This window comes from Nematostella vectensis, chromosome 13 (assembly GCF_932526225.1).
Source record: "Nematostella vectensis chromosome 13, jaNemVect1.1, whole genome shotgun sequence".
NCBI lineage: Eukaryota > Metazoa > Cnidaria > Anthozoa > Actiniaria > Edwardsiidae > Nematostella > Nematostella vectensis.
Window position 1 is genome coordinate 9,024,542 of NC_064046.1, and position 25,022 is coordinate 9,049,563.

Consider the following 25,022-nt stretch of genomic DNA (forward strand, 5'->3'; position numbering starts at 1 on the left):
AGTAATTGATAAGAATTGTGACTTTTGACTTTGTTAGACAGTTTTGCGTAATCTCCACGCACCCTTACTCCATGTTCCATTCCATTATGGACTACTACATAGCCGTAGAAGGCAATGCAAGATTGGGGGGGCACAATACAGAAACATTAAGAAAATATGGGGGACAGCCACGCCCCTTCTGGTAATTTTCTTATAATTTTTTAAAATATTGGGGGGGCAGCCACGCCCCTTCTGGTAATTTTCTTATAATTTTTGAAAATATTGGGGGAGGGGGGCAGCCACGCCCCTTCTGGTAATTTTCTTATAATTTTTTAAAATATTGGGGGGGGCAGCCACGCCCCTTCTTGTCATTTTCTTATAATTTTTGAAAATATTGGGGGGGGGGGCACATGCCCCCAGTGCCCCACCCCCTCCTACGGCCCTGTACTAGGGTGATGAGCTCAGACTCGGAAAGCATTGCTCACCACCAAAGTAAAAGTCGGTCTCAGAACCCTTCGCTTTCCTCGTAAATCGTAGCCTGAGTATCAGGCGATTTTATTTTTCAAAAGTCGGAGAGGAAAAGTAAAAGTACGCCTGTCACAAATACTAGACGCGACGCATGCCGCCCCTTTTCAGGCCATTGTCAAAATACGCCGGCTGTCAATTTTCCAATGACTCTCGTGGTGGCACAATCAAATGCCCGAATCAAATTATAAACAGCATTTATGTAAAACAAAGCTACATTGGTGTTATATGCAAAGGTAATAATTTTAGTAACGACAATGAACCCCCGTGAGGGTAACTTTTATGCTAAATGATTTGAAACGCAAAGATAGTTCACGGCTGAGGAGTTTTACGATTTAAAGCCGCATTGTCACCAGTTTACTTCCGGAGGTCCGACGGAAACCTCAACCGTTAAAAGACAAAAGAATCTATTAAAATCTGAGATATTTAACAGGCCATCTGCTCTAAATTATCAATCACATCCTCAAAGAAACTTCCAATAGACACACTGCTTTCGCGTTTTCCGTTAAAAATCATCGGAGATTGTTGTGTAATCGACCGGAAGTAAACTGGTGACAATGCGGCTTTAAGTATATGACTGCAGATCCACACATCACTAAATTACTACAAGATAGTCACATCACCAATTTACTACAGGCTTTTTCGTCTAAATAGACAAACCGCTGCTTGAACACAAATGCCATTATTTGATAAGCTCACTCGATCAACAACTCGCGGGGAGCGCCGCAAACAATTCCAAGCATCTGAAGCATTCTTCGTATATTCGGCGCCTGGCTTGTCTAAAAATTTTATAGCTACGACTAATGATGTATGTAGTATTAAGCAGCTTCTATGAATCTAGCGCCTTTGATAATGCACTAGTCAATTGAAACCCCCACCCCCATGGTCCCGGGGAAGGGTGGAGGGTTAGACTTTGACCCTGTACCAAACCGAGAAAAGACCCCACCCCCTCGGGACATAACAGCAGTTTAATGCCCCTACCCCTTGGGATGTAAACTATAGGCAATAACCCGACAACAAGTCACCTGAAATAAGTTTTTTTTTATCTTTCAAAGCCAGTACACTTCAGCGAGTACATTTGTACAAATTACTTTTTAAATATTCGTTTTTGCACATGTCGCCGTGCAGCATGCCACACGCTGATACATGGAATTGCTTGCTATAGAAGAAACAGAGTCTCAAGCCAGAAACTAACATGATATTTGTGACACTATTCACTTGTCCCAAGCCCCCACGATGGGGATAAGTCTTAGAGTCAAAAACTGTCAATTTCCCCACCCCCTCGGGACAGATTCTCGTTCAAAAATGCTCTAAACCCCCACCTTAACCCCACACTTCCCCGGGACCATGGGGGTGTGGGTGGGGGTTTCAAATGACTAGTGCATAATAACTAGTAGATCTTCGCTTCGAAAAACGATACCAATAAGAAATAAACACACGCTGTGACCGGCCCGGGCAAAACATTTGAACATCTAACTTGAGTATCAGGCGTAATTTTTCCGAAGAAAATGAAAAGAGGAAAATAATTTTTTTAAATGTTATAGAAAACGATTTCTCTGATTCTGCAAACGCCAGGTCAAAAGCACTTTTGGAGTCCGCCATTACTCTGAGAACGAGCAGTCGACGGGCTAGGGTACTATATATAGCTGAACCAGTCAGCGCGTCCCATTCGAGTACCCTTGGTTTTTTTGACCAATCAGGAGCCATGCCGGAATCCGGCATGAAAACATGCGATTCGAACAGTACTTGTATCATGCCATTGTCTTGTTTCTCGCCGGCGCGATAGAAACATAGAAGGGCCTGATACTCAGGTTACGTAAATCGTTTTCTTTCTTTCGAAAATAGTGGATTGAGTATCAAGATAACACTCTTTTTCTTTATAAAATATTTTTTATGAGAACGTCCAGGCTGCGATTTCATGCTAAGAACATGCCGAGGCTCGGATAGCAGCAAAATATTGATTTGTTAGTCTGAAACGTTCTAAAATGCCGAATTTGTGTTCACAAGAACTTAAATATAGTTGCTATTGGTCTTTCTGTTATTCCCTTCCTAATAATTCATTGGCTATTATATTCTTGTATACATTAAAAATGTAAAAACATCGTTTAGAATATCTTATCCAAAAAGAAGAACGGCCCAGCCTCAACTGAAAATTAGACGTTCTTAAAAAAGAGTGTATTCGCAGGGCCGTAGCAGGGGGTGGGGCACTGGGGGCACGTGCCCCCTCAATGTTTACACAAATTATAAGGAAATGAACAGTAGGGGCGTGGCTGTGACCCCAATCCTTTCTAAATGTTTCTGTATTGTGCCCCCCCCTCCCATATTTCGAGGCCTGTTACGTTAGCGTTAGATTGTCATTTTCCTCATCTGTATCAGTAGGATAATGAGGACAATGAGTATTAGCACAAAGATTGCAGCACAACCGACCAGTAGGTACAATGTCACATCTGTCTTCCACTCCTCAACGGCGCCAGATGTTTCCGCTGAAAGAAACAAAAACTTCATTGCTTTACACTTTTTTTCTTGGTTTATAATGTTTAGCTGCCTAATTGCTATTGTCCTTTGCAGTTTAAGAATAGGGGCGCTGGTGCCTCGAAACGTTATTGTGGCATCCAAATTTTGCGGGCAAGTGACATTGACGACGTCTCGCCCACGTACACATAGTTGCAAACACCGCAAACATGTAAATTAGTCTGTGTAGCAAACGTTTCAGCTGGATTTCAGCTGAAGTTTTTTTAGTGGAAAGTTCGGCTGCGCAATTTATGCACGTTCTTACCCGCGTAAACGCTTGCTACGTAGGCTTAGAGTAGACGGAATTCTATTCCTAAGTTTATATTGCAGCTCCGCAAATTTTCCTTCGAAGTCTACCAGGTATGACGCCACTTACTTTGATTCTTAGGAGCCGCGGTAATATAAGGAACACTCGTCGTCGACACAGGAAGCCCAAACGTGGAGGCGAACGTTGTTGACAATTCCGTGACGAGCGGTGGAACATATGACGATGACGTCACTGTAGAAGACGAGTTCAATGACTTCACTACAGATGACGTATGCGATGACATCACTGCAGCCGATGTGTTTGTGTCGATTCCCGGCGATGGCGTCAATGTCAGGTTGTACATAGGGGTGGTCACAAGCTCGGCAGTAAATGCGTTGCCATGGGTGATTGAGGAGATTGTACTCGTGTTGCTCACACTTGATTCTGTCACGAAGGATGTTGTGTTATAGCTGGAAGTGCTTGCGGGACTTGTGGTCGATAAACTGGATGACTGGCCTAGGAACGAACATGGAACGATATTCTGATGTGAAATAATTAAGCTGAATAAGGGATGGTCTAGCACAGGGGTCGTGTCTTATCAGGGCCGTAGCAGGGGGTGGAACACTTGGGTATATGGAAATGACCAGTTGGGGCGTGGCTGTGCCCCCCCAATATTTTCCAATGTTTCTGTATTGTCCCCCCCCAATCTTTCGTGGCCTGCTACGGCTCTGATTATTAATATCATTAGACGTTTTGTCATAATCACTTTATCAGGCGTGTACATAGGAATGCGCAGGGCGCGCGCGTACACCTCTTGGTGGGTCATTTCTATTAAAGCCGCATTGTCACCAGTTTACTTCCGGTCGATTACGTTAGCAATCCCCGATGAAAACGCGAAAAATATTTCAAAATATTACGTTAACAATCCCTGATGAAAACGCGAAAAATATTTCAAAATATTGAAAGCAGTGTGTCTATTGCAAGTTTCTTCGAGGATGTGATTGATAATTTAGAGCAGATGGCCTGTTTAATATTTCAGATTTTAATAGATTCTTTTGTCTTTTAACGGCTGAGGTTTCCATCGTTTTCGGTGGATCCATGGAAGTACACACCCAATCCCCCCCCACCCCCCACGTTAGTCAATCCTGGGTACGCGCCCGCTTTATCATTTGTCATTATAAATATAACCATTATCATCATAGGGGAGGCGCTTGTTTCGTGATCCGTTCTATCTCTACTTCTCTAGATAAAACGTTTTAGCTGTCAAAGATAAAATTTTGGATAGAACTTAAAGAAACTACGGATAATCGTCTTTTCTTCCCCGACAAAAGGAGGGAGATTATTATTCCTGGAGAAAACATAGCCTGTTCAACAGGAGCTAGTTGCGTAAAAGACAGAAACTGGCAAAAGCTGAGCTGGAATAGCCGATGAGTGTTTATTATTTATGGCCGAGGGGGGGGGGGGGGGGGGGTAGTTTCCTACATAGGGGGGGGGGGGGGGGGGGGCTTAAAAAGTTTCGATGTTTACAAAGGGGGTGTTGAACAGAAAAGTCAAGTGGAGTGGCGCTGAATAGCGACCCTCCCCCGTCGGCCATATGAACACTCCCTAATAAAAGGCTTTCTCGATAGCTTTTCTGGGGCGCTTTTGGAAAGCACGTTTCGCAGGAAAGAGAAAACACGATCCATACATGCGGCGGACCAGGAAAGTCTTGAAGCCAAAGGACTTCCTTTATTAGACAGTTCCCTAGTCACCCCTTTGTCTGTAGGTTCTACACTTTCTGTTCCTGCTTCTGTTCCTGTTCTTTTTACTTCGGTCTGGCATCGGAGCAACTGCAGAATACCCGTCCACAAAGAGTTAACAATGAGACTTCACACCTCGATCTCTATAGATCGAGGCAGTAAATACAAAGAAAATGCAAATAAGTGGACGGGTATTCTGCAGTTTAGCCCTGGCATCTTTTATGGTTCGAGTTAGCTCCACTATTTTGCTAACTTTCTGATCGATTCCGGCCACCCGCACCCGGAAACAAACTTTCTTGCCGTGACAAGAAATAATCGACTGTAAACAAAGAGGACTGGAAAATACTGAAGCCGAACCCCTGAACGGGACAACACTGTAGATACTTACATCCTCTATTTGTAAAAACACATCGCGATTATTTTTGGGTTACGATTATCCTCCTCGTAATACGGAGTGATGATAACACATTTGGTATTTCTCCTCTGTCGGAATATCGATACTTATAACTCCCGAATTAGACATTTACCTGTTGTTTCGCTGCAGAGGAGTGAGGCGATGACAGGGAGAAAAAGTATGGAGACCGGCTTTCGCATTTTGGCGATCTTCATCTTTCAGTTCTTTGTCGTAACGCGTGAGTAGAATCACTGCGATTCTCTATTTGCATATGATTATAATGGCACAGGGCTGTGTTGTGAACATTTGCAGACTCAAAGTCAGTGACCCTTGACTGAATATCGAAAACCATCTGACTGTCGTGACAAGCGGTATGGTCTAGCGATGCGGGGAAGACCCTTATATAGATGGCGTACTTCCGTCTTCCTTCTACTTTCCTCTGTATTGTGTAGGGCTGCACGTGGACCGAGTCTAAGAGAAGAGCAGGATAGGACTTATTTATTAAACCACGGCAATGTTGGGGGGGTCCTTTTTTTTTTTTTTTCGCTATCGCCGTCTCTCCCGCATTCTCTTCTCGGTCTCTCTACCTAGCCTCACGCGTAGTAACTATTAATATATTGGAAAGAATGCTTAAAACCAAGTAGATCGAGAAAAGAAATCCAGTTGCTCATTTTAGCACATCCGGGGTGAGGGGAGAGGGTGATCCGGGGTGAGGGGAGAGGGGGGGGGGGGGGGGGGGTGGGGGGGAGGAAGATAGGAGCATATAGTGGAGGCTTCCCTCCACCTGATAACCCACAGAAACGCGATTGCGATGGCTATGCGTCCAGCAATAAATGTTATTTTTTAGGACCTATCTGAGTCTACATGAGCATCAAGTTCTAAAAAAATGTTAATACGCCATGGTTATCTAATAAAATCAGTGCTGCTGTGAATAAAAAATTGATGCGGGAATATGAGTGCAAAAGCTTATAATAGCAATTGAGTATATTTATCTTGAAAATCTTATTCTCTTGTAATTTCGTCTCCAGTGGCTCTTCTTTGTCTTTCTCACTCTGTATCCCGTCTAGATTGTTAAAAATAATGACAGACACTCTTACAGCAGCTGTGTTTTCTTATGTATCCTGAAGTGTGCAAATGGGAACAATTTAATATGCTATTCTTAGCATCTGGGCCATCTCAAACACAGAACCCCTTAGCTTTTATTGTCTATTACAAATCTTATTGCTGTAGAAAATACTGTTCACCAATATTTATTAAAGAGTAGCTTGTGAATAGCAGTCGATAGAAAATCTCCCTTTGGACAAAATAAACTAAAGATAACATGCTAATTCAATATGCAATTATCATTCAATTACTCGCGCTAGCCTTCCCTGCTAGCAGAGGCCTCTTTTCTCTGTATTTCGCTGGGCTGGAGTTCGCGAGGAAAAGATACCTCTGCCATGGGTCGCTACTTTGTTTGATCAAACCGCCGTCCACGATCGTGGACGGGAAATAGAGCGCATGCTCTTTATTTGAATATTACTGGTCGTTTTTTGAGCCCACAATACCGACGCGCATGTCTATTTACTAATCCGCTGTCCTTTCCTGAGCCCACTACACTACCAACATGGCGTCCGCGTCCGTATCCCGAAGAGAGCTCAAGACGGTAGTTTCTAATGTTATAGCTGAATCCAGCAAGCAAAATATCAAGAGCCTTAAAGATTCACAGTTCGATGCGCTTTACTCCTTTTTGAATTCTGAAGACACTTTCGCGTGTCTACCAACTGGTTACGGTAAAAGTCTAATTTATCAGATGGCGGTGATGGTTGCGAGAAGTGCGAAAATCAGTGGTCTTCCGACAAAACCATTTGTTGTCGTTATATCGCCACTAAATGCACTGATACAAGATCAGATCGACTCGTGCCGATCGCTTGGCTTAATTGCTGCCAAGTTTGAGCTCGATCTGTGCAAAGAAGAAAATTCCAAGACAGTGGACGAAACAGAAGTGGTGTTTTGTAGCCCTGAAATGCTCGAGCCTCTCGAAGCCAAGCGACTTCTCTCCAAGTTGGATCATCGCCTTCTCGGCATCGTAGTAGACGAATCACACTGTGTCACAAGTTGGTAAGTAGCTTGAGGAGCTAGTGAGCAGAAATTAATTTCACGAAAAACCGCGGTGACTTACCAACGATAATTTTCTCCCTTGAAGTTATACAGTATTTCTAGCCTCTCGTAATTGGATGGTTTACGTTTACGTTTAATAATATACTTCACAAAGGCATATATGGCCATATCGTAAAGGTATAAAAAAAAAAAATAAAAAAATAACTATAGACATAACTATAACAGACTGAATAAATAAACTAAATAGATGCCAGGAAAGTATCGATAGTGGGCCGAGTTTTCTTGTTTTAGATTTTGGTTTTCTTGTTTTAGATTTCTTTGACTTTTCCACTAATGTGTTCGGATTTTTTTTTCTTTTAGGGGTCTTACAGTCACGCCATTTCGAGCTGCATATGGGAAGATTGGCGATCTTCGTGGCTTTACTAAAAAGCCTATCATGTGCTTAACAGCAACAGCCGGAAAAACAGTGAGGAATAAAATTATCAAAAATTTGCATATGCAGAATGCAAGAGTAATCAACCTCGCACCTGACAAGAAAAATATTAAGCTCAATATCAAGAAAGTTGGAAGGGACGTTGAGCTTGAGAACATTTTCACTACCATTATAAAAAAATTATCTAATGGAGGACAAGTGGAAAAGACAATTATTTATTGCAAATCCATTAATGCTTGTGGGGACATTTACGAAGTTCTTTCTGAAAATGTTGAAAGCAAAGAAACCTATGCCATGTTCCACAGCAAAACCCCAGACTCTATACAAAAAGAAGTGCTGGGAGAATTTATCAAGTCCAACAGCAAAATACGTGTGGTTGTGGCAACATGTGCCTTAGGCATGGGAGTAGACATTCCAGATGTGGATCATATTATTCATTTTGGAATACCATCTGAAGTAGAGCATTATGTGCAAGAGATTGGAAGAGGTGGTAGGGATGGAAGATTATGCTATGCAACCTTGTACTACAAGCCCTACCACCTTGCCCATTGTGATAGTGGCATGCGCAACTATGTCAAAGGTGAGCAGTGCAGGCGTGAGGTGCTGGCAAAACATTTCAAGGAAAAGATAAAAGGTGTACAGCCATTGCACAATTGCTGTGATAACTGCATGCAGTTATGTAAATGTGGTGGAGATGAGTGTGAGTTTTCTGAACAAGAAGAGGAAAATGTGGTTGAAATGCACCAGGGAGGACACACTACACGTGCTGTGATGGATAACGAGAGAGAACTGTTCATTGAGGTAATTACAGACATTGATAAGAGTGGGAACTATGAGACATTAGGTAAAGAGCTCATAAGTAAGATTGCTGCTAGGCTGGAGTACATTTTTTTTGCTGACTACTTGCTTGAGCATTTTCCAATAATTAACACAAACTTAGCAAATGATATTATTCTAGTAGTAAATGATATTTTTAATGACATTGATACTGCCATAAGCTTTCTCAGTATGAACTTAGATGATTTAGATGATCCATACTTCCTTGACGCTGCCTATTTAAGTGATGTTTCAAGTAATTCAGATGATGCCATTTCCATAGATTGATTTTAATAGTAATTTCAACTGTAAAGAAACCACACTATACACAAACACTTATTCAATATGAGGGTTTCAATTACTTTTGCATTTGCTAATCCCGATTTTACTTTTTTTGACAAAACTGTTGCCTCAAAAGAACATCCTGTACACAATAATATACATAAAGCATTGATGGGTGGGGATTTCTCTATATGCTCTAAGTTACGTAATAGCTACCCTTTGTAAATTTGATAATGTAATATAATACTAAAACAGTTTTTTTTATAATTCAATTCTTTTACTGTACTCTTTTACTCTGCACTGGTAGTTTTATACAGCATGTATATTACTCATTTATACATAGAAATGTAAGTACAATTTATTTTCCCAAGCCAGCTTCTTTTCTCCATATGGTGAAGCATGATCAAGCTGAAGTGAAATCTTTCTTCAACTAGAACTAGGAGAAAATTTCATAATATTAAAACCTTATGTACACCTTATATGCAATTTGAAGGGTATGGGTACAGTAAAAACCCACATGTAAAAACCTACTGATTTAAGAACCTATAACCAGAAATTAAGAAGTAGAATGTAGATTGTCTCCTGTTTTGCCAGTCTTGAAATAATCTATGTTCTTACCTGCTGATTTTTACTTTAAATATTAAATTTGGCTACGGGCCTGCAACATACCTGCTTCTGTTTGCAATTTACAGTAGTTCAGAAATAACTTTCCCAATTGAGAAACAATGATATTTGTTGGATGTTTTGACAAGCAGAAATGAAAGCAGTACAGATAGAAATCATTAATACGCTTTTTTCAACAATCAAAGGCTACCCAGACCCATAAGCAAATCCAGGTACTTGCCTAAGGCAACCAAACTTTCCAGAGCATGAACTTGGTTTGTAAGGTTTCCTGGTACTACTGCATCTTGTAATAAGGTCAGTTCTGCCTGTGCCACTTCTTTCGGTGCTTGCAAATCCAGCGATGTAGCAGTTGGGCATTTACACCATCAAAGAGGTCACGACTTAGTGTTGGAAAGGATGCATACTTCCTTCCAGCCTGAAAGGTGAAGACCTTTGCCTTTTTGTGGACCTGCTCCAACACAGTGACAAATGTTTGCTGCTTGATCTTGTTTGTGTGATGTGTAGAGCGTGCTTTCTGTCCGAGGTCTTGCTTTGAGCATTCCAACAGTTTTAAGAGTGGTCCAGTAGATTGCGTGGAGGATTTGATCGATGCGCTGTTGACGTTTGGTGCACCCATGGCCCGAATGCATTCCTTTGACACTTTGTTGATTTTTTCAAGCCTCAAGTCTCGAGATATGCATTTGGCTTGTCCCCCTTTGATGGATGAGAAACGGTTCCATTTTAATCTGTGTGCTTCTCTTGGTGTGAGCAAGGCAAGCTGTGATGCTCTCAAACGGAGTGCAGCCAGAGCATACTTGGTGTGGTTATGCAGCTGATAAAAAACAGTAAGAAAGTTCCACACTCGCAAGAGGCGTTCACCATCACCTTCCTTCACGGAGTCATCTGCATCTCTAAGAAGAAGACCAATACTTAAATGGAGGCAACCATAATTGAAAATGTAATCTTCCTCATTATTATTTGATGTGCTTTCACTTTCCGTTATTGCTTCATCTGCTGCCACAAGATCATGCTCTCTTTCCTCGTGCTGGATGCGACATTTGGAATACTTGAAAATTCTGCCACAATTTGGTCCACGGCATGGTAGGTCAGGACGAGGATGGTAAGCTGATATAATACCAGGAAGCCTAGAGTACCCTGGCATTACCAGCAACTCAAGCATTGAACTGATTTCCTTGTGAAGCCATGTTCTCTGAGCTTCTTTACTTGATTTCTTTAGATTTTCTGGCATCTTTTGGGGTACACTTGTTGTGTCTTCCATTCCAAAATGATTGAGGGTAGCAGCAATAATAAATGCATCCACCTCAATTGCGAAGAACTCTTTCACTGAATCATAGTGGTCCAGTGTGTCCTTGAGGGCATTGTTATTCCCAGAAACAATAGCATTGCTTGCCATTGTCCCCCAATCCATAACTGAATTAGGCTTCCGTAAAACATCAACAGCCAGCTGTAATTAAGGAAAAAAAGTACAAACATCAGAAACAATGTTGAAAACTACTTAATTGCATACACTCATCACATTTAATGGACAATGCTCATGTTATATAAAAACAAACAGGATTATCTTATTCCCCAATTATTCAAGTTTTACATATAGCATGAGCATTGTCCATTAACTCTGATGTGTCTATCAAGGGATTTTCTGCCTTCCACGGGCTGAAGGCACCCCGTAACCTTCAAATGAGGAAATAACCTGCAAGTCACCTGGTATGCGATGCGAATACCATGCCAATCTTCGTTTTTGTTCCAAAGACCTACTAGCGAGTCATCAACGTCTCTTCCATCTGCACGTGCTTTCTGGATATTCCGTGCTCTTTCCTCAGTGAGTTGATCACCCCCAAAGCAAACAAAGTCAGCAGGGGTCTTTCTCCCATTTGCTTGTGTCATAGGAACATATTTTTCTTGGATGTGCTCCATTATGTCGACCATGTCTTCATTAAGTGTCTCATTCTTTGGCAGGCAACCAAGGGGTACCTGTTAAAATAAATAAACTCTCTTTAGTGTCTATCAAAGTAAAATGAAAAGCGAGATATGAAAGACGCTAAATAGTTAGTTTGACAGCACTTGACTAAGAAAGATCTAAGACATAAAACACATAAAAGCGCCTGGTGGATAGCCCTTGGGTTTACCCCTTTTTGGTGACTAGCCCTACAAAAGTCATCAGAACTTTGTGTATATTTCACTTTTCTGTGGGCTCTAGATAGGGGGAGGGGCTTAATAGAGCTTTTTAAATTACCTCTCCACAAATTTAAGCAAACAATGTATAAACACACCTCAATGGATGGAAGAGTCATCACCTCGCTATACTCATGGGGTATATGGTACACAACTGCAGACCTAAAAAAGTGGAATGCTGGTAGCTGTTTAACCATAACACGAGACCACAGTGGGATGAGATCTTTCTTCAGCTTTGGTATATCTTCTACAGATGGTAGAAACTCATGTACTGGAACAGTGTCAAGAGTCCTTTGAGTTACATCTGGTAGGTGTGAGCCTGAGACAAAATCCTCCATGGCAACAAGATTAAATGTATGAAGAGACTTATTCTTGTTCGAGTTATCCATATGTCTTACATTGATGTGCAAGTCCAAGTTGTCTCCAATAATTTGGTACCCTTTAGGGGCTAAATGCTTTCCAATCTGAATAGATTTGTTAATGGCACTCAAAGCATCATCTCCTGGTTGTGTTGTATGTGAAACAAATGTAAATGTGTTCTTGGCAACTTCAGCACTGACTTGCTTCTCCAGTAGCTCCCTTCCTATGCTCTGAATAACATGGATAGGTAGGGACATATTGTAGAGACATGACAGGTTTAATGAGGAGAAATCTGTGGTGCCCATGTTGGTATCAATAGCATTTATCACACTGCAATATGTATCACTCAGATCAGCTGCTGTAAGGTAAGAACACAACTGTCCAATTGAGGGTAGTTCTGGATGATTTTCCAAGCTTTGTAGACAATGCCTTACAATCTCTAAACACTGCATTGTGTCTTTGTGCTTCTCAATATTTCCCTTCCATTCAAGAAGAGTCTTGTCATGATCATGCCCCATTTCTTTTGCCTTGGCTGTTAGCTGGGTAGGGTGGACAGTAAGACCATGAGCTTTCAGAATTTCCAGTCCCTTAAAACAGAAACACAATTACTTTCATTATCAAAAGGCAATATAACAACTGACCCTCCCTAATTTTGCTTTTGTGCTTAGCGTTCACCAAATAAGTGCCCTGCTTTAAATTTAACCCCTCTCACAGCTAAAATAATGAATACCTAAGCGCCCAACCCCCACTCTTGCGACTAAATAAAAATAAAAAGGGCCAATAAACAAGCATTTACAGCAACTTAAATTTCAATTTTGGAGTAAACAGTGATGCAATGTATTTTTGTGAGCTGTAATACTAGTAAAAGATAACGTGTATACTAACTGTTTGTGATGTTCCAGAGAAACGAAGGATAAGACCAATCTGGTAGGCCAAGGCTGACATCTGCATGCACCGGTTACGAAGAATGGTTGCTGCAACAGTAGCCACAACTGTATAGTCAGGGTTCTCATCTGATGCCCTCTGACGCTTCTTGGTTTTTGACCAGCATATGCAGTCTAGCAGTTCAGTTGTTAATGGTGCTCTGGTCTTTAACTCCTCAATAAAATCAGAGAGTTTAAATAATGGCAGTGAATCATGACGAGTAAGCCTCAGAGTGCTGGGTGACTTAGTTGAGCTGAGATCCAACAACTCTTGTTCTATTCTTTTGAAGACAATCTTCTTCGCCGCCAAACAATCAGTAGCCTTGCCAAGCAGGGTAGACAGAGCAAGCTGATTAAGCCCCAAAGCCAAGTACTTTACTACACACGCAATATGCTCATCTTTGATCTTGATTTTCCTTGGACCTGAGGGGTAGTGAACTGTTATCTACAATGAAAGGAGAGATTCATGTTTTCTTGTCCTTTATCATTATAACAGGTCATTTTTTTTTTACAACTGAGAGAAATAAAGGATAAGAAAGCCTCTGATAGCAGGTTAGGTAATTGTTCATGTTAGCTCTAAAATTTGAATTGTTTTAGAGAAAATTTCCCTGGTAGCAGAGGCCTCTTTACTCTGTATTCCCAGCGAAATACAGGGAAAAGAGGCCTCTGCTAGCAGGGAACAGAATCTCCAAATGGTGGATTGATTAGTTGGTCATCAGGTCCGAGCATGCCTCGAAATATTGGGGGGCACAATACAAAAACATTAAGAAAATATTGGGGGCACAACCACGCCCCTCCTGGTCATTTCCTTGTACGGCCCTGGTTATGTTTTTCCCTGTATTCCTATAATTGTCTTCGAAAGTCATCTGTCTATCCACGACCTCGCATACGAAGGCTTTAAGATTTTGGACTGACTGCATATCATAAACGCAAACAAAAGCCATCTTTCTGCACTGTCGAATACGAAACGATTGTTTTCTATACTGACGAATACAAATGTCGAGAAAATGTCAAAAAGGGCTTACTAAGTCAATGATAGGCTTTTAGTTAAAAATAACAGCAGGGACGAGAAGTATTTGTATTTTATCGGGCCTTATTTCTTACATAAAAAAAACATTTTCTGAGAGTTTACATTTTTAGGCTTAGCCCGCACAAAAAAAAGGTGCGATCGGGAAACCCTTTCACTGCAGTAAAATTCTCTAATATTATCGCACTCGTCATCTGATTGCATACATGTTTTTCTTATCGGATTTCTTTCTGTTTGACAGTATACGCCTTGATGCTGCACTTCAACTTCAACAGCAGAAACGGAACATTTTTGGGTGGCCTAAGTCTAAAGCGTAAACAGTATAATTACCATTTTGGCTTTTTCTCCAAATTCAGCAACTACTAAGTGGAATAGTGGGTGTAAGAACTTAAAACAAAAATCTGTTACTCACACCCCATCCTGTAATCGAAACAGTGGGATTTTTAATAATGTTTACTTACCGAAACAAATACTTTTTCGCTTGAAGATGACGAAATGGTTTCTTGACTCGCCGGCCCATCGTTGTTCCCAGTCGCTCCTTCAACTCTAACTTTTACGTTACTTTTTTCATGTTCAAAATAACCATTGCCAAGCAATGACGACAAGAAAGATTTGTCCCCGGTGATATTATCTTCTTGTTGCTGTTGGAATGTTGGTTTCCTATTTGCATAACAATGGTCGTGCAAAACAGCGCTCGCTGGATGATCCTCATTTAACGGGCAAACTCCAAGTTCATCATTTTCTTCATAATTTAAAAAGGATTCCCCAATTTTTAGAGCTTTCCTCGAGTTCGGGTGCTTCAAGGGGCTATCCTTTGAGGCTCTTTTGAAGCGAGGAGGCGAACGCTTTGGAGTCCCGCCTTTTTCAACTTGGCAGTGACCTTCCACCCGCGATTTATTGTACTTCTCTACCAAAGATAACTTGTCCTGCTGTAAAATTGAGTGCCGCTTGACTATTGAGTCTACTCTGCGCTTGCAAACTTTACAAACCCGACGAGATTGCTCGGTGAAGTTAATCGACGTACCAACGATAGTTTCGATACTTTCCGTAAGGCCTTCAGTTTTTACAGCATTGAAAAAGTTTTTTTTGCCCTGATGTATTAAAATTGTTTCCGCAAATAAGACAGCAACTATCTTTTGTGAAAACCCTCTTTTTGGGTGTTTTTGGCGAGTTCTGAACGGATATTCTTGGTTGTTTTCTTAGCGGAGAATTACTGGGAGTAAGAGACATCACAACGCGCCATTTGTTTGTTTGCTGGTTTTTATTTCGCGTGCTGGTGTTTATGTTACAGATTTTACAGATTTGATTGAAAGGTGGTGCCATACGTCATGCGCCAAATGTCACAGTCGCTTAGTAACAGCGGCGCATGCGCAACAGGATTAGTAGCGACCCATGGCAGAGGTATCTTTTCCTCGCGAACTCCAGCCCAGCGAAATACAGAGAAAAGAGGCCTCTGCTAGCAGAGAAGCGCTAGCCTAGTAGGTTAACTACAATAGCTTTTTTTTATGAAAGCGTTTTAATTGTCATAAGAAAGTAGGGTAAATAAGCAACTTAAATTATCTGATACTAGCGATAGAGTTAAAGAGGACTTTTTTTATCAACATTTTCATCCCGGGAATCATTCGGCTCTAAGTAATTGGTAATTTGCGTAGTTATTGTCGTTTCGCGCCACTAATATGATGTAAATAAGTTGTAACGATTAACCTTCTTTAGTCTGCCGTGAAGAAGTCCGGTTAAAAACTAAAATTTGGTAGGGTAGACTCTCGGTTTTTGGTAAACCGTGCTAATATAAAAAATATATGATATTGACTCAGCTGGAATCTTGGGTTTCCTGTTCTTTTTCAAGTGCCACGTCGTGTGACTTGGTAACGAGGCCGCCAATTCAAGATGGTGGTCGCGAAAAGTACCTACTTTGCTTTTGCCGTTGGGCTCTCGTTTGGTATCTTCGCTACATATGTTTTTGTCGATTATAACAGCCCTGAAGGCTCCTTTGCTAGATACAACAGAAAATCCTCGTATAAGCCCAGTACAACGACCACAATTTTCGACGACGACGATGACGAGGTCCACGAGACCGCTGGGTTGAAAACCCCAAGCAACCAGACTAAAAAACTTCGCAAACTCCCCCCAATCGACTTCGATGTAGATTTGAATGATACCCATCACAAACAGAGCAACAAAGCCAAGAGTTTATTGAAAAAGGTCCGGGTTTTATGCTGGGTAATGACTAGCCCTACCAATCTACCTGTTAAAGGAAAACCTGTGAAGGAAACATGGGGAAAAAGATGTGATGTCTTGTTGTTTATGAGCTCAAAAGAGGATAAAAGCTTCCCAGCGGTGGGGCTTGATGTCCCAGAGGGTCATGGCAAGTTGTGGTTCAAGACTCGTGCTGCATGGCAATATGTGATTGACCATCATATGGACGATGCGGATTGGTTTCTCAAGGCGGATGATGACACTTATGTCATAGTTGAAAACCTCAAGTATTTGTGTTCAAAATACGACCCTGAAAAACCACACTTCTTTGGACGCAAGTTTAAGATGTTTGGAGGATATCATAGTGGTGGCGCAGGTTATGTCTTTAGCAAGGAGACTTTGCGTAGATTTGCAAAGCTTCTGAAAGATGAAAAACGCTGTCCTTTGGAGAGTTTTGCTGAAGATGTGGAGGTTGGGAGATGTCTTGCGAAGGAGGGTGTTTCACCTGGTGATACGAGAGACTCCAGAATGCGTGAGACTTTTCATCCATTTCCCCCTGAGCACCACTTAATTCCTGGATTTCTTCCAAAAGATTTTTGGTATCACCAATATAATGCCTGGCCAATAAAGGATGGTACGCCTGAGTGCTGTGCCGATCATGCCATAACATTTCATTATATCTCACCAAACATGATGTATCAAATGGAATATTTTGTGTACCATCTAAGGCCATATGGGATTGAACATATAGATGAGGAACCTAAGAAATTAGATGCAAGAAAAAGAAAAAGAAGGACTATTTCCAGTCAATTTATGATTTAGTAGTAAAATTAATCAAGAAAGAACAAATGATCATGTGAGGATGTTACCAGAATGTTCAACCACATCTTACAAATAATGATGTATCAGAAGGAATGATGTGTTTACCATCTAAAAATATGGAATTGAACATGAATCCTATAATGCAAGAAGAAGATAAGGAAGTATTTCTAGTCATTTTTAATTCTAGTCAATTTAATATATATATATAAAGGAATTGTGCATTAAAAAAAGTCGAATACTTGGTTATCTAAATACAGTAACAGCATTTTTTACTTGATAGACACAATATACAGAACACAATATACAGAACAACCAGGCATAAAATCTGATTCAAATAGAATATATACATTCATTAATCTAAATTATAGATTTTATAAAGTTAAATGTGAAATAAGTAATTTCTCTTCTATCAATCATAGTAACTAAACTCTCCAGGTTCAATATACAGTGTCCCCCTCTTCTGAGATTGATTTAGAAATATATTAGAGCCCCTACAGACTTAATGCAGTAACTGCTTTTCCACATTTGGTGTCATGTTTTGAGACACCAAGGTTTAAAAAATATAGGAAATTTATTATCGCTTTTATATTAATAGATGTTCAAAACTATATTTTTCTAGCTTTTTCCCTAGATGTTTTTTTTTTTCATTATTCTAATACTTATGATTGTTGAATACTAGAAATATCCTAAAACATAAGAATAATATACTTCAAAAATATTTTTCATATTATCCAATTAACTGTGAGTCTGTCCCATAGAAAACTTCCAAATAAACTTTTTGCTTTAAACACAACCACAACTGTTTGGTGTTTTCAATTATAAGGGCAATGGGTGCTACAAATGCTTGGGAAGTTATACTGGAAAGTAACATTTTATTCTATGTAATTTATTTATTTTGCTTTTATGCTAGTTATTACTTATTATACTAAGAAGATTAATTAGAATCTAGGATAAATATGTGTATTAGAAATAAGTTATTATTCAATTGATTTATTAATTATCTATGTAAACGACAAGTTCCATATTTTTAAGAACTTCTTATATCTTTTAAAAAACTACAGAATTAAAATTAAAATTTTCATTTTTTTACAGATTTGCCAAATATTCTCTTTAAAACTTAATTGAACTATTCAGTTCTAGACAGTGCTACAGTAGTTTTATTAGAGACCAGGATTTATTGCTGATGTTTTAAAATGCCTGCACTTTTGTTTTTTAGAAATAACACTGTCGCCTCATCCTAAATGAGGAATAAAGAAATTCAATCACTTGTATTGGACATATTTTGTTAATAAGCATGTCCTGGAATTGCTAACAGAGTTACTACTTACGATTTACAGATGCGAAAAGCTTTCCAACTAACATGATTTTGAAAGCGATAAAAATAAGAATTATCGGAACACTAATCAGCTTCGGGTAACCTGTGTACAGCCTCAGACTACCCGTGTACAGCCACGGGCTACCTGTGTAATTTTGTGTATACAATATGGCGCACAGTTCTGTATTCTTGGCCTTCGTTTTGGGCCTTTTATTTGGTGTCATGGCAGCTTATATAACATCTAAAAATCTAAAAACAAGCAAGGGTAATAAAGTTGAACATCTTTATTTACTTGGTGGCTCGAATTTAGATGAATATGCAGAAATACCAGAAAGCGAAACTGCTATGAAAAGTTTCCCTGAACAAGTTCTATCCTCTTTGAACTTCAGCGCCGACATGAGAGACCTCCACCACAGACAGAAAAATAATACGTCGAAAATGACAAAAGTGCTTTGCTGGGTTTTAACCAGCCCAAATAATCTAAAAGTTCGAGGTAGACCTATCAAGGAAACATGGGGGAAACGATGCGATGTTCTACTATTCATGAGCACCAAAGATGACGAGAATTTTCCGGCTGTTGGATTGAATGTACTAGAGGGGCAAAGTGCATGGCACAAAACACGTGCAGCATGGCAATACGTGATAGACAACCACATTAATGACGCTGATTGGTTTATAAAAACAGATGATGAAACATATGTTGTTATAGAAAATTTAAAACACCTATGCTCAAAGCATGAATATGATAAGTCACACTACTTTGGCAGACATTTTCTGCCTTTTGGGGGATATAATGATGGTGGAGCAGGCTATGTGTTTAGTAAAGAGACACTAATAAGATTTGGGAAATTGTTAAAGGACTCAAAGCATTGTCCCTTGCACAGCAAAGCAGAGGATGTTGAAGTTGGGCGCTGTTTAAGAAAAGTGGGAGTGGTACCTGGAGATACTAGAGATGAAAGAAAAAGGGAGACTTTTCATCCATTTTCCCCTGAACAGCAACTAATAACTGGTCTCATCAAAAAGGATAACTGGCTGTGGGCTTACAGCAATAACAGAGTTACTATTGGGCCAGGGTGTTGTTCAGATCATTCAGTAACATTCCATCACATAACTCCTAACATGATGTATTTAATGGAATACTTTGTCTACCACTTGAGGCCTTATGGCATAACTCTTGCAGACCAGTATGGCCGTGGCCATAACTAGAGAGCTTAATATGGGTGCTGCTAATTTTTTTCTGCATAAAATTTTTCTTGTAAATTTCAACTTAACTGTGGAACAGCTGCCTATCATGAACAGGGCTCATAGATCAATAATAGAAAAATTGACTACATAGATGTTGTTTATTGGTATAGTATAATTTGGTATCATACCTATTTAATTATACCTAAAAATACCTATTATCATACCTAGGGTTATTTTCTTAGCTTATTTATAGGAAGTCCAGGAAATAGTCTTACTGGACCCCAAGTTAGCAAATACTGGCAGGAGCATAGCAAAGAAATCTGGGGGATAGGAGTGGGGGAGGTTTCCCCCGCTTTTCCCCAAGTCAGCAAATACTGGCAGGAGCATAGTAAAGAAATCAGGGGGTAGGAGTGGGGGAGGTTTCCCCAGCCCTTCTCTCCAAGTCAGCAAATACTGGCAGGAGCATAGCAAAGAAATCAGGGGGGAGGTTTCACCCACTTTTCCCCAAGTCAGCAAATACTGGCAGGAGCATAGCAAAGAAATCAGGGGGGTAGGAGTGGGGGGGGGGGGTTTCCCCCGCTTTTCCCCCTGTCAGCAAATACTGGCAGGAGCATAGCAAAGAAATCAGGGGGGTAGGAGTGGGGGAGGTTTCCCCCAGTCAGCAAATACTGGCAGGAGCATAGCAAAAAAAATCAGGGGGCAGGAGTGGGGGAGGTTTCCCCAGCCCTTCTCCCCAAGTCAGCAAATACTGGCAGGAGCATAGCAAAGAAATCAGGGATTAGGAGTGGGGGAGGTTTCCCCAGCCCTTCTTCCCAAGTCAGCAAATACTGGAAGGAGCATACCAAAGAAATCAGCGGGTAGGAGTGGGGGAGGTTTCCCCCGCTTGTCCCCCAGTCAGCAAATACTGGCAGGAGCATAGCAAAGAAATCAGGGGGTAGGAGTGGGGGAGGTTTCCCCAGCCCTTCTCCCCAAGTCAGCAAATACTGGCAGGAGCATAGCAAAAAAATCAGGGGGTAGGATTGGGGGAGGTTTCCCCAGCCCTTCTCCCTAAGTCAGCAAATAGGGGCAAGAGCATAGCAAAGAGGGGGATAGGAGTGGGGTGGAGGAAGGTGTCCACAGCCCCGCTTCTTGTTCCAGAAGAAAAAGGGTACTAAGGGGCAGAGGGTTGCACAAGCATGAAGCAGAGCAGTAGTAGGCCTAGAAGTATTGGAGGGGTGTGAGACTGAATGCGATTTGTATTCTGTGAACTGTCAACAGGGTCATTGTACCCAATGAGACTGAATGAGATTTGTATTCTGTTCTGTGAACTGTCACCAGGGTCATTGTACCCAATGAGACTGAATGAGATTTGTATTCTGTGAACTGTCACCAGGGTCATTGTACCCAAGAGACTGAATGAGATTTGTATTCTGTGAACTGTCACCTGGGTCATTGTACCCAATGAGACTGAATGAGATTTGTATTCTGTGAACTGTCACCAGGGTCATTGTACCCAATGAGACTGAATGCGATTTGTATTCTGTGAACTGTCAACAGGGTCATTGTACCCAATGAGACTGAATGAGATTTGTGTTCTGTGAACTGTCACCTGGGGCATTGTACCCAATGAGACTGAATGAGATTTGTATTCTGTGAACTGTCACCAGGGTCATTGTACCCAATGAGACTGAATGAGATTTGTATTCTGTGAACTGTCACCTGGTGCATTGTACCCAATGAGACTGAATGAGATTTGTATTCTGTGAACTGTCACCAGGGTCATTGTACCCAATGAGACTGAATGAGATTTGTGTTCTGTGAACTGTCACCAGGGTCATTGTACCCAATGAGACTGAATGAGATTTGTGTTCTGTGAACTGTCACCAGGGGCATTGTACCCAATGAGACTGAATGAGATTTGTATTCTGTGAACTGTCACCAGGGTCATTGTAATTAATGAGACTAAATGAGATTTGTATTCTGTGAACTGTCAACAGGGTCATTGTAATTAATGAGAATTAATTAGATTTGTAGGTTCGAACACCAGGGACATGTTAAAGTATTTTTGTTCTGTGTTCAGGAATGGTCCCCAGATTGTAAAAAATAGGCGCGACACAGGAATGGCTAAGGGGTGGGGGGGTGCTATCATAGGTAAAAAGGAACGAGCGTAGTAGTTGAAGATTCGTTTTTAAGAAATGAGCCATTTTTATGCTCTAAAGGGGGGGAGGGGAGCATAACTACAGACATTGTGGAGGGGTATTGTGATCTATAAGGCTCACCCAGAATGCCATAGGCATTGTGACCACAACGAGGTAAGGCTGAAACAGAATTGTAGTCTTAGACCATTCACGGGCATTATATAATCGACTTCTAAATAAATAAATCGCTTCAAATGCGATCTGACTTTTTCTCGTCAGCATAGCAGGGTCTGCCTCAGGGGGGGGGGGGGGGGGTCCTTCCCATGTCAACCTGATTGGGATCTCCTCTTATTATTTAGGGGTCAAAATCGGGCCTGACGTATTTTTAGGTGTGTATCTGACTATCTGACGAAAATATGGTATTTTTAGGGGCCCCCTTTTTGGGGTTAGCAGAAAGCGGGGCTAAGAGCCAACGTGTTCTAGATTATTTAATACTTCAGTTGTGTGTAGGCACTGCCACTAAAGTTGGTAGCACGGGCCACAGGGAGCTCACCTCCACGGTCTGAGTAGTTTTAGTTTTTTTCGGAGCCTTCCTACGGTTTAAATAAAGTTCCGAACCGCGTTGCGTTGTTGTTTTACTGCGTATGTGCCGCTTGTCCGCCAGGCGCTGTCTGGCGCTTGTCTCATTGGTAAGCGGTCTAACGGCTGTCGTCTCGACTGCGAAATGGCTTCCTTGTCACGACATACCTTACAAAGAGAGAAAAGGGATGAAACTCTTTTTAGCTGCGCTAGAAAACACGCCAGAAAAATTCCTTTTTTTGAAATTTATCGGCCCAAAATTCCTACAAAACGAGAAGAAAGGTGGCTCTTTTACTTGATCATGTCAAGAATCAAAGAAACATGTTCTAAACCCCACAATACAGCATCTCGCAAATCCTTGATTTTCTGCCGCTATTCTGCCGTTTCATGCGAAGCAAATGCGGACGGAAGTAGATGCATCAATGAAATTTTACTTCCGTTTGCATACTAATAAGCGAATCGCGCCAGCCCATGCTTGCTTCTCTCGCCTACGATGTTTGATTGAGACAACTCTTGAAATAAAAACATGTAAGTTTGTACACTTCTTTACGGAGCCCAGGAAGGGACATTTGAAAAACCTACTGCAATTTTATTTCGTGCGGTATACTTTTCGCGTCGTGAGGACTAGTTTTCAATTTTGCGTGTCTTTTTTTTTCGTGAGTTTATTTTTTTTTTCTTGAGTTTTAATTTTTTTTCGTGAGTTTTATTTTTTTTCGTGAGTTTTAATTTTTTTCGTGAGTTTTATTTTTTTTCGTGAGTTTTAATTATTTTTCGTGAGTTTTATTTTTTTCGTGAGTTTCATTTTTTTCGTGAGTTTTATTTTTTTCGTGAGTTTATTTTTTTTTTTCGTGAGTTTAAATATTTTTGATGAGTTTTAATTTTTAGCGAGTTTCTGTTGTAGGTCACGTGGTGGGTCAGGTGATAGGTGGAAAAAAGCATTATATAGACGTAAACGCGCAACATGGCTGCTGCACTGAGAAATCTCCGCGACGGTTTTATAAAGGAATATTTTCATATGGGCTTCAGCTGCAAGGAGATTTCTAGTTGCTTGCTGTTTGACCATGGAATTCAGCTTAGCGAAAGACAGATTAAAAGAATTTTAGCAAAGCAAAGCCTCGGAAGACGGCGTTTCAGTGACTTCGATGACATAATAAAAACAATTGAGGACGAGCTTAAAGGAAGCGGTAGCATTGTCGGGTACCGAACTATGTGGCAGAAACTAATAGTTGACCATCAACTGTCTGTTAGCAAAGAATTTGTGAGGAACGCGTTACTCATATTAGATCCGGATGGCGTGGAGAGACGCTCGAGAAACAGACTTCGACGACGGCAGTATCATGCTAAAGGGGCCAACTTCATTTGGCACCTGGATGGTTACGATAAGCTTAAACCTTACGGATTTTGTATACATGGCTGCATCGACGGTTACTCGAGAAGAATCATGTGGCTAGAAGTTGGACGTACGAATAACCATCCGGGTGTCGTAGCAAGTTATTTTCTTGACTGTGTTGAAAGTGTAGGAGGGACGGCAAGAATTGTCCGTGGAGATATGGGTACTGAGAATGGCAGAGTAGCTGCTATTCAGCGCTTTTTACGGGATGAGGCCGAAGATAGTTGGTCAGGAGAAAAAAGTTTTCTTTATGGACGATCGGTTTCTAATCAGAGGATCGAGGCGTGGTGGGGACAATTAAGAAAGGGCTCATCTGAGTGGTGGATACAACATTTCAAGGATTTAAGAGACAGGGGTCTTTTTTGTGACGCGGATGCTGTACACGTAGAGTGTCTAAAGTTTTGTTACATGGGAGTGCTCCAACGCGAACTTCAAAGTGTAGCAAGACGGTGTAATATCCATCGTATTCGACCCTCAACAAGAAGCAACATTTCCCCTCCTGGTCGACCCTGCTTTCTTTACCACTATCCCGAGATGACTTGAGGTCAAGAATGCAGATTTAATGTTGACGCCGATGATTTAGATGTTGCCAGAGAACTTTGCTGCCATGACTTGCCCCAAAATTCATCACCCGACTTTACTGAACTTGCTGAACTGATCATGAGGGAAGAAGGATTAAGAATGCCAGAAAATGGCAATGATGCACGAGCTTTGTATCTTACTCTTATCCACGAGATTGAAAGAATAATGTGACTTCTTCTGTTTTCCAGTTTAAATCATTCCGCACAGACGCGAGTAATTTGTTGTACATTGTTACCGCAGCCTATGGAAATAGACTATTCTTTCTTCACTTAAGTAGGCCACTTCGTTTTACTAATAGAAGATATTCCATTACATTTTGTCGGTATTTGCGTTCCAGTTGAACCCAAAAGTTTTTACACGCGGTTCTGATTGTGTTAGGAAAAATGTAAGACAAGCTTAACGCGATTTTGTTCTTACTAAAATAAATGTTGTTACCACATGGAAACGCAGCGTTTGTTTCTTAAAATTCTGTGTGGAACGAAGCATATTAGGGAGCAGATTAAAACACTTGCAATTTGGATGAAGGAGGTGACGGTCACCGTCTGATACCCCACACCCCCTCTGATTTTGAACACCTTACTTTTTTTTTCTAAAAGTGCTGTGTAAAATCTGAGGGCATTAGATAAAATGATGGGAATTGTTTGATGTGGTTCTCGTCGAATTTAGTTTCATAACTAAGAGCTATTCAAAATATTCAAAATTTG

At 40.9% G+C, this 25,022-nt stretch overlaps 6 protein-coding genes and 1 long non-coding RNA gene across 7 annotated transcripts; 5 read left to right on the forward strand and 2 right to left on the reverse strand.

Annotated features, from left to right (window-relative positions):
* Nucleotides 1–684: 684 nt before the first annotated feature.
* On the reverse strand, nucleotides 685–5,758 carry LOC116602144 (uncharacterized threonine-rich GPI-anchored glycoprotein PJ4664.02). Its single transcript, XM_032363302.2, has 3 exons — nucleotides 5,529–5,758; nucleotides 3,392–3,778; nucleotides 685–2,987 (listed from the first exon to the last, which is right to left on the reverse strand). The coding sequence occupies exons 1-3, from the start codon at nucleotides 5,608–5,610 to the stop codon at nucleotides 2,851–2,853; spliced, it is 606 nt and encodes a 201-aa protein (XP_032219193.1). The 5' UTR covers nucleotides 5,611–5,758; the 3' UTR covers nucleotides 685–2,850.
* A 1,214-nt stretch (nucleotides 5,759–6,972) lies between these two features.
* On the forward strand, nucleotides 6,973–9,692 carry LOC5518581 (probable Werner syndrome ATP-dependent helicase homolog 1). The gene is made up of 2 exons (XM_001638418.3): nucleotides 6,973–7,495; nucleotides 7,856–9,692. The coding sequence occupies exons 1-2, from the start codon at nucleotides 7,002–7,004 to the stop codon at nucleotides 9,030–9,032; spliced, it is 1,671 nt and encodes a 556-aa protein (XP_001638468.2). The 5' UTR covers nucleotides 6,973–7,001; the 3' UTR covers nucleotides 9,033–9,692.
* Nucleotides 9,091–13,204, reverse strand: LOC116602126. Its single transcript, XM_032363280.2, has 4 exons — nucleotides 13,068–13,204; nucleotides 11,921–12,769; nucleotides 11,352–11,621; nucleotides 9,091–11,094 (listed from the first exon to the last, which is right to left on the reverse strand). Exons 1-4 carry the CDS (start codon nucleotides 13,131–13,133, stop codon nucleotides 9,946–9,948), a joined length of 2,334 nt encoding a protein of 777 aa, XP_032219171.1. The 5' UTR covers nucleotides 13,134–13,204; the 3' UTR covers nucleotides 9,091–9,945.
* On the forward strand, nucleotides 12,415–13,866 carry LOC116602128. Its single transcript, XR_004290293.1, has 2 exons — nucleotides 12,415–12,547; nucleotides 13,085–13,866. It is a non-coding gene; the product is annotated as an uncharacterized LOC116602128 (long non-coding RNA).
* A 2,115-nt stretch (nucleotides 13,867–15,981) lies between these two features.
* On the forward strand, nucleotides 15,982–17,943 carry LOC5518531 (glycoprotein-N-acetylgalactosamine 3-beta-galactosyltransferase 1). The gene has a single exon (XM_001638419.3). The coding sequence runs from the start codon at nucleotides 16,020–16,022 to the stop codon at nucleotides 17,148–17,150; it is 1,131 nt and encodes a 376-aa protein (XP_001638469.3). The 5' UTR covers nucleotides 15,982–16,019; the 3' UTR covers nucleotides 17,151–17,943.
* A 639-nt stretch (nucleotides 17,944–18,582) lies between these two features.
* On the forward strand, nucleotides 18,583–21,448 carry LOC116602127 (glycoprotein-N-acetylgalactosamine 3-beta-galactosyltransferase 1). Its single transcript, XM_048720922.1, has 2 exons — nucleotides 18,583–20,069; nucleotides 20,365–21,448. Exon 1 carries the CDS (start codon nucleotides 18,634–18,636, stop codon nucleotides 19,669–19,671), a length of 1,038 nt encoding a protein of 345 aa, XP_048576879.1. The 5' UTR covers nucleotides 18,583–18,633; the 3' UTR covers nucleotides 19,672–20,069; nucleotides 20,365–21,448.
* A 1,675-nt stretch (nucleotides 21,449–23,123) lies between these two features.
* LOC116619147 lies at nucleotides 23,124–24,763 on the forward strand. Its single transcript, XM_048721021.1, has one exon. It carries the CDS (start codon nucleotides 23,308–23,310, stop codon nucleotides 24,277–24,279), a length of 972 nt encoding a protein of 323 aa, XP_048576978.1. The 5' UTR covers nucleotides 23,124–23,307; the 3' UTR covers nucleotides 24,280–24,763.
* The last annotated feature ends 259 nt before the right edge of the window (nucleotides 24,764–25,022 follow it).